At 50.7% G+C, this 9,189-nt stretch overlaps 1 protein-coding gene across 2 annotated transcripts; it reads right to left on the bottom strand.

Annotated features, from left to right (window-relative positions):
• Positions 1–394: 394 nt before the first annotated feature.
• Positions 395–6,532, bottom strand: LOC135916454 (endothelin-converting enzyme-like 1). Of its 2 annotated transcripts, none has more exons than XM_065449811.2 (2): positions 6,123–6,532; positions 395–3,935 (listed from the first exon to the last, which is right to left on the bottom strand). In XM_065449811.2, the coding sequence occupies exons 1-2, from the start codon at positions 6,129–6,131 to the stop codon at positions 1,860–1,862; spliced, it is 2,085 nt and encodes a 694-aa protein (XP_065305883.1). In that variant the 5' UTR covers positions 6,132–6,532; the 3' UTR covers positions 395–1,859. The 2 variants fall into 2 exon arrangements, with proteins under 2 accessions (XP_065305883.1, XP_065305884.1); XM_065449812.2 differs by having other exon boundaries at positions 6,204–6,532.
• Between the last annotated feature and the right edge of the window lie 2,657 nt (positions 6,533–9,189).

Genomic DNA, 9,189 nt, shown 5'->3' with positions numbered 1-9,189 from the left:
CAGCAGGCCATAACTTGCTCCCACACGACACCCATGCTTGCACTTCTTTTCTTTTTAGCATTCTGCAGACATATTTGAAGCTGAGGCCGCATCCCCTAATGTGCTTGAATGAACACCCGGCAACTTTAGTTATCACTTGCGCACACACTAGGCACACTTATCTACCGAATCAACAAGTATACAGGGACCTGCAAGAAGCGCACCCTGACAACTCGACTGAAACCACTTTGAAATGTCGCAAAGTACGGAAGCTTTGGGGAGAGCTATTTCTAATGGTCTTATGACCACACGTCTCAAACATCCCGCTGGAGATTTTCACTAAGCCTTGTGCAGTCCCGCTCGTTTTCTTTCTAAAGAAATACAGAAAACATGGAAATCACGCACCAAATGGTGTCGATGAAGGATGTAAACAATTCGAGCGCGTGGCGTAAATGTCCAGGACGAGTCATGCGACAGATTAGTTATGCAAACTTTCGGAAACAAATTCGTCATGCCTTGTGAAACCGCATAAGCTAAAGCCTCATAACGTAAGGTTTGGTCAAGTACGAGAACAAAATCGGCACTGTGAAACTAATAAACATCAGAGCTACGCGACATTCATGAATATTATGCACAACAGGCAACCTCGATCAATAGTTATCGCAGTAATTTTCCGAATAGCAGTGCCTAACAGGCGCTTGTTTTCTGACTGTCTATATCACACGAAGCGTCGTCACACTGTATTGGGTCATCGGTATTTGCATGATTTATCATGAGCGCGTGAGAGCTGCATCGTTTAATCAAGGGCGCCAACTTTCCGCATGTCTGAAACTTCTGGCGCGGAGCAGGTGGGCAAGTTCCCACCGTGCTACGCTAATAGATTACGGCGTAAGACTACTCGTAAGCACATTAGCCATATAGCTCATGGAAACACGTGTCAATGCGACTGCTGCTGGGGTGGAAACGAGTGTAGTTCAATACCGACACTGCTGCCATGGCTCGCACAGGGAGATGTTACAGTTGTGCACTCGGAATTCAAGCTGTTAGTGCCAGCGCACTCGCTTAGCGCATCGGTGTGCGAACACTTTCCGCCGGCTTGTTACTTTCAGTTTTTATTCAGCGGGACATAAATCAATCAGGACAGTGATGATGATGAGCAGATGCCGAGCTACGGGAGTCGCGAGGTCACCGGCGCACCGGTTGTCAACAGTGCGGCCAAACTGGCTCGCTAAAAATGATCACGAGTAAACATTCGGAGTAACAACGGGAGACGCCGTTTCGAATCGAGCCACTCGAGCACAACCAGCAGCACGGTGCTCGCGAAACCCGGGAGGTAACGACGTAGCCATTAGAGAAAGTGCAGCTGCGGTGGCGCTCGATGCAAATAGACGCGAGCTGGAAAGAACCGGCCGGAAGAAAGTGCGTGACAGATTTCGTCAGATTATTCGATCGTTCGGACGAATTGAAGGCGGCGTAGTCGGGTGTTTGCGCGCCAACGAGCACGACTGGCGGCGACAAGGAAATTTGAAGAATAAAGCGTGACTTCCGGGAGTCACGACGTGCGCAACTCAACCGCGTGACTCCTCTACAAAGCACGCGCGCATTAACACCGAGCGCGTAATTGAAGGGGGCATTCAAAACGCTCGGCGAGAAGCGTGCAACACTCAACGTACGGCCGAAACACACAGGGGGTAATACGCAATGGAAATGAAAAGGAGTTCGCAGCAGAGGAAACCAAGCCAACAAAGCGTGCGTAACTATACAGACGGCAGTTGCCACTGACAGTGTTCGGAGGCAGAAGGCAAACCGACGTGCGCGCGCAGGCGGCTGTCATCACTCTAGATGCCTCGCGTAGAATGGCTATGAGTTTGCACGAGCGTTCACCAGAAGGAGCACTTGTTCTCCGGGTTCATGCGCGTGTTGCGCTCGCAGTGGAACGCCTCGGCGAACTCGCGCATGTTGCGGAGGGGCACCACGCACCTCGCGTACCCCGGCGCGTACCTGCCCCTGCTCTTGCGGTAGAAGTGGCTATCGCACCACTTGAGGCAGAAGCCGATAAAGAAGAGCTGCTCCGGATAAAATGGTCCCGGCACTCGGACGAACCTCACGCTTCCCGAGAGGCTGCGGAACGCCTGGTACGCTGCGCGGGCGCCCGCGAAGTCGGCGATGTTCTCCGAGTCCAGTTCGTCCACCAAGACCATGGAGCGCCAGGCGAGGACGCTGTCGTGCTCTTTCCGCACGCAGCGGGCGCTGTCCTCGTAGCGCTCCAACGACGCAGGCAGCATCCAGGAGACCGCGAACCCCTCCTCGTCGATGTTGATGCCGCGCACGTCGTACGCGTGCATGATCTCGTGGCCGATGACGTGTCCCAGGCTGCCGTAGTTGAACGAGGCCGGCGCGCCTCTCACGAACAGTGGACGCTGCAGAAAGGCCGCGGGCACGACGATCTGGTTGGTACCTGTGGTATAGAAGGCGTTGACCTCGTTCACGACGAACACCGGGCCCGTGCTCTTGTCGAGCAGCTTGCGAAAGTGCTGCCGCGAAGCGTTCAGCCACGCAGTGAAGAACGGTCCCGACGGGTAGGCGAGGTCATCGTAGTATGAGTCCAGGGCAGATGGCGAGTCCTGGCCGTCCGGGTAGCCCATGTGGAAGACCATGCGGGAAAGCTTGCTGAGGGCTACCGCTCTGGCACGGCTGTCTAGCCACGCAGAGTCGGCGAACATTGTCTTAGCTCCTTTCCTGACGTTGGCCGCGATTTCGTACGCCGCTCGCACTGACTCGGCAGGCGCCACCGCAAACAGCGGCTCGGCGTGGAGGGCCACTGGCATGAGTCTGTCTACTCGCGTCAGGCACTCTTGCTCGTAGTTGCCATAGAGGAAAGTAGCCACCGACTCGTCTGCGTATCCGGCGTAGGTGCGAAGTAGGCTCCAGGCCACTAGGAGCTTGAGCCCCTTCGATCCGATGGTTGCGTACAACGTCTGCAGGTAGGTCATCGCTCGCTTTTCCACGAGGATCCGGTCGTTGGCCGTGTACAGGGTGCCGGCGTACTTCAGTATCAAGCGCGTCCATTCCTCGCGCGTCACCGTATTTGGTGTGAAAGTGCCAATGTAGCTAATTACCACCGAGTAGAAATTGGAGGTGTTCCGACCGAAGCGGGTGGAGAGCTGCCGCAAGGCAATGTGAGCCTTGGTCTCCGTAGCGTAAATAGTCTCCATGATCGTGCTCAATTTGTCTCCGTATTGTCTCAAGAACGCGGTCATAAAGTACCTGATAGAGTTCGTTTGTATCAACTTCGAGCGATAGTTATACCATGCCTCCAGGTTTTTGTCGATTCGGAGCAGAAGTTCGCGCTTGAAGTTCCTCGTGATGAACTCGGCCAGGTTGAACGCGAAGACAGCCGTGATGCCATACCGGAAGTACAGCCGGAATATGACTTCCAGGGCACTTTCTTTTGCGTCCAATGAGCTCAGTTCCAAGCCGTGGGCGCCCAGAAACCCCATGAGTACAGGCAGGTCCTTCTGCTTCTTGGCAACTACATCTAGGCAGGATTTGTAGAGCGCGTTAGCCTTGCGGCCAGCCGAGGACACTGGCGGCGTAGTCCTGTTGGCCAGTGAGGCGCTCAGCATTGCCTTGAAGATGCTGTCCGTGCGTAGAGACACAGCCATAATCTGGTCCACCGTGGCCACGTCACCGTAGGAGCCGCAGACGTACTCGTAGAAGTCGTGGCACGGGTCGACCGACGCGTTGACCGCAGCCCTGATTATTTCGGCCACGTGGAGGCAGTCGGCAGAGTCGCACGTTCTTAGCGGGAACTTGCGAAATCCGGGCAGGTTGCCGCTGTAGGCGAGTACGGCCGCGACCACTGCGCTTGCGATCACGCCGAACATCGAACTGCAGGCTAACGTCAGCCGAACAACCCGCTGCCGGAGCAGCCGCCGGGGCCAGTTCTCGGTGGTCTGCGTAGGACGACAGAAAGCAGTAAGGGTGCCTTCATTATCGGTTGCAACATATATCTGCGACTGCATGGCTGCAGCCATGTCCTTTCGCGCTAGTGTACTCTACAGATTAGACCGAATGTGTTTGTTTGACCGCTTTAGCGCAGGAATCGGGGCCAGTATATTTACAGAAAGCTATTGCGCTGAAGTTCGTCCTAAGAGCGAATTCCAGCCAATCCTGATGCTGGACATACCAGTGAAGGCGGCCAGTCACTGGCAATGAGCCCTTACGATGGATAAAACTTGTGGATTAGACCCAAGATTCGCGTAAGTGGTATAAAGAGAAAAAAACTTTCGTGAAATCGTCATTGGTAATATATTTTGGGCAGCCACGGAAAGATATATAATGCCTTGTCAGCACGGGGTACTGCATGGTACTCCCGCTGCGGACTTTTCCCTTCTTTTATACATGTATTTGTAGGTATACATGTTGAAGGAACAATTGCTAAAGTGAAAACATACGTAAACCTTCCTGGCAGTCCCTCCAATTCACTCGTATACGAACCAACGCACCGAAGCCACTGCAATAACTGCGCTTTGTCTAGGGGCAGTGTCAATACGGTGGAGCACAGAGGTTCTCTTAAATATATACTGTACAATGACAAACTCGGTTTCATTATGTTTTGTGCCACTCATTGTGTATATTGAAAGCCCGTTTCTCAAACACATATTCGCACATCCACGGCGAATAGGGTTAAATCATTAACGCCTAGCTATCTTGCAAAAAATTGACAACGTTGAAAAAAAAGAAACGAAGTTTTGGCGTGAAATAATGCGGCCCGTGCAACCTGAAGTCGTTTACCCATTAAATCCCTCTACTTGCCATTAGTCGTCTACAAACGAAAATTTTTGGAGTCCGGTAACACTAATGCATGGAGTTTAATGCACTGAAACCTACACACTTCCTACTCCTGCAGCGTATGTTGCACACGGACAATCGAAATGCGTTTATTAAGTTTATGTTTGTTTTTGCCAATAAAAATGTCGCCGTAGTAAGTGTTAGATTCACGGTGCACCTAGCATCGCGTTTGTTATATGGCTATATATACGCAGAAAACATTAGAATTGTCGGTACATGTATGGAATGACGTTGCTTTATGAACACAGTGGCGCAACGCACGTTAGCATCGAAATGGCGTGCTGAATTTCGCCAGTTACGGCACAAGGATAGGTTTCCTGGTTTACATAGAATGAAACCTATCAGCGTGTGGAAGAATTAACGAAACGGTAGCTGCTACAACTTTCAAAGAATAGGTTTCCTGGCTTACATGCAAAGAAAGCTATCATGCGAGATAATTAACGAAAGAGAAAACTTTCAAGCGTGATGCTTTGCGTCCTTTGTCCTGTGGTGCCGTTACCCGTTTGCATGTTGACAGAACGTACAACTCAGCCAGAGGCAATTATCTGCTTGCGACAGAGTTGCGAGTCAGACAGGTCTTGCAAATGTGGTGGTAGGACATTGTTGTACCACGCGACGACAGTGGTAGGCTTGCAATCATCACGCCCAAAGCGGCACTGCTTGTATAGTTTCCTGATGGCGTGTGCACGCATGCATACTCTCATGCCTGTAAAACTGAGGCAATAAGACGAATTGCACAGTGAAGGTACATATCGAGCCCTGTACTGTAAGCGTAAATGAAAGAGCACGAAAAAATGCTCTCAGTATATAACATGCAGGCCCCTCGAAACGTTTTTCTATACAGATTAGCGGCTCCCGGCACCGGTGCTGACGTGATGATGATGATATTATCCGAACGTATGGTCAGCGCTTTTGGTAATATATGTACGCGCTATCTGATTATTCGAAATCACAACACTGGATACAAGTTGCGCAGACCGCACCCAAGCAAGAGGGAGAGGAAGCTGTTGACGCAGCATGTTAGGCGACCCGACGAGGCACTGCCCCTGAATCCGATCCGCTTCACTCTAGCTCGTGCCAAGTGGCGCTGCGAAAGCTGACGATTGCGGTGCAATCGAGCACTCGCCGCTCCGCGTGCGAGTAATCTGTAACGTTAACCATCTACCGGGACTTGTGTCGTGGACGAGGCGTGCGTGACCACAAGCGCAAGCCGATGTATACCTATAGCTTGCTACGTTAATAATCGTCTACACCCTGCATGCAGAATCGCCGATAGCGGGGCAACTCACATCGTCCATTTGCGTCGTTTCTCTCCTCTCTCTCCCTTCGTCTCTCAGCTCTTTTTAGCCGGCACCGCTTTCACGGCTTACCGGTGGCGGCGTGCCGTTCAGAGTGCGTCGACATCACGTGGACGTGTCGGCCAAGCCGCCGGCAATCGAGGTCGCGGCGCCGAACGAACCAAGTCGACGGCTTTCCAGAAGCTGTTAAGAAGCGGCTGCAGCGACGTTGGTATAGCAGTAGTCGTGGCTGGGGGGGAATCCGACCTGGCCGCTGGAGCGGGTAATTGCGGGCCTCCGGTGGGGACGCCGAATCCCGCCCGAGGCGTGAGGGAACACCGATCAAACCGCGGCGAGTACGATCGGGCCGGCCCGGCAGTGTTGGTTGCTGCGTTCCCTCGCGACACCGTCTTATAGATCGCGCGCCCCTTCTTCTCTGCGAGAGCACGCGACGTGCTTATAAACGTCGTTGTCTTTATTTGTGGCCCAAACTCTGTGTATACCTGCCGCGACCCGAAGAACCACCGTAGGTGCGTTGCGTGCCAACGGGCAGTTTGAAATAAAAGACTTCTTGCGAGTCTGATGGGGAGAGTGGGTGAGAGCAGTTGAGAGTGTAGACGAGAGGCCGCGTAACCGCTTATTAGCCGCGTTTGGAAGAGAGGGAAAGGCTGGTGCGGTTGTTGTTTGGCGAAACCGCGATGATACCGCTTTATAAATAACTTGTTGAGTTTTGCGAGCCGCGGGGTGTGCCCGCAAGCGGCCATGGTGAGGCTGAATAGCGGGCCGCGGAGGTGTTGCACGATGTTGGGGCTATTACGTCGGCCACCTGCGTGCATAACGCGGTGCTCGCTTCCGGGCAGCCGGCTGTCGGCACATTCGTCTTCCTGCGTCGGATTTCGCTCCCTGTGATTATAGAAGGTAACGGTTGTTAACACCATGAAATGCTTTAAAGAAGATAGAGTGCATACTTTATTAGTATAAGCGTGAAAAATAGTGCTGCCGGAACTTTAGGTGAATTGTGATGAATTAAGCCAGCAGCGCGCATGAACTTTATGAGGAGAAAGCTGTCTTGCCGGTTATACTTCGCTGGATAAAAAAAAATACATGCTTGCTTAACTTTGACTTTGGCCTTGCGAATGCAGTGGTCCTGTTCTCCCGCTACATTCTGCGTAAGCTTTAATAAGTATACTCATAAGTTCAGGGGGCGTGAAATTATGCAACACTATTTGAACCCATTGTTAACAAGCCTGTCTGCGTATCGAAAGGATTGGAAATTTCTGCCATGCTCAAAGAGCTGAAGTCATTTTCACTGCAATGTATTACCGAGTATTTGTCTTGAAGTTCACAGAGTGGCTATCGCGCCCTCCTCACTGCACCAATTATGTGATGATTATGAGACGACAGATCCCTTCTTACTATGGCCACAGTTTCTCATATTTAAGAACGTTTATTTTAGAGCAGCCCTATCGCTGTATTACATTAAGTCTTTCCTTTCCTGGTATTCTGTCTTTGGTAGCTTTGTCTATTCGGCATTGTCCTAGGGATTTCTGCGCAGCTGTTGCGAAATTTATATTTCATTCAAGGCAACTTCATTGCCAGATTCTTGAATTTGAGAAAGAAAAAAGAAAGATTTTCGGAGTTTTACGTGACAAAAGCACGACCTGATCATAAGGTACACTGCAATCGGCGACTGCGGTTTCATTCTGACCATCTGGCGATGAACAGGGTCGGACAGAGAAAACTTCCTTACAGATCTGAGCAGATCTCGAGGCAATATATTTGGGTAAAAGAGGGAATGAAATTCGGCGGACCCCAATGTTATGTGAGAATCAGTGTTAAAGAAATACTGGCATGATATTTTCGACTCTCCATTATTTTATTTAAATGATGGTCCGGGAACTCTTAAAATCAGAAAGGATGCTGAAGAACCTGTGAGTGCCCTCATAATTAGTTATAGTAGCTTTCCTGCATCCACTTTATTTACTGGGTTTCTGCTGTGTCATGACGTCATGACTCAGAAGGTAGTAATCGTGTGGGAGCAGGACATTGCGAGGTTTTCCCACCCGTTGATAACTCGGGAGCATGGGCGCAACACATGGATGAGTCGGCTTAGATCTATTTCTTTTCCCGTCATTTAGCGCTGTTCCCAAGTTACCTACAACGTACGAACGAGTCAAGTTTATTTACTGCATGTACGCAGCCCAGTGCTGAAGGTTACACTGGCAAGAACGCTATAAGAGTACAGCTTGACAGAGGACAGGGGGCCGCCCCCAGGCAGTGAGCATAACGTTGAGCAATAAATGCAGGGAAATGCTCGCTTCATTTAGTACCAATAGGCATGCCAGAGATTCGTGTTGTATATGCGCTTCCCTGCACACGAATACGTCTAAATACACGCGCATATTATGCGCCCATTTAAACATGTGAGTCTACACAATGGTCTTCCCTAATTGGTCAAATCGCAAATAAAGCGAATGCTGACGCCTTGATAAATAATAACATAGCTATGACAAAAATACAACGTGCACATCACACGGACGAAAGGGCTCAGACAGCTGCGCATGCGACCACCGCTAGGCCGGCATCATACTGTGTACCCATGTGCCTTATGCTTGTGCCATGCCATGTTGTGAAGCAACAACATCAACAAAGCGCCCTATACCACTCTAGAGCAAGTATTCACTAGCATGTACGCCTCTCCCTCATCACACATATCAGGGTGCGGCCTCAACTTCGTCGCGTTCGCAGCGGTCCAGGCACCTCTGCGAAAGAAAGAGCTTGCACAAAGGAAAGATGAACAGTAAACATAAGGAAATGTCCGCATGCGACTTATTAAGAGCGCTATATATCTGTGATGAGCCCCCTCCCTCACCCCTCCCAACACACACGCGCGTACATTCTGAACGAGTAACTGCACGTGTTTTAAACAGGCAAAAAAAATTATCAGAGACAATATGTCGCACATTTGCGTGCGTTATAGTACCGTATTCTGGTTCATACAACTCTCAAGTTGATTTAACTGCACAGGAACGTTGTAGCTCAGAGTTAGCTAAAAATAATTTGTTCTATGACGCTTTCA

This window comes from Dermacentor albipictus, chromosome 4 (genome assembly GCF_038994185.2).
Source record: "Dermacentor albipictus isolate Rhodes 1998 colony chromosome 4, USDA_Dalb.pri_finalv2, whole genome shotgun sequence".
Taxonomy (NCBI): Eukaryota; Metazoa; Arthropoda; class Arachnida; order Ixodida; family Ixodidae; genus Dermacentor; species Dermacentor albipictus.
Note: the sequence above shows the minus strand (reverse complement) of the source record. Positions and strands in the feature narration are given on the sequence as shown.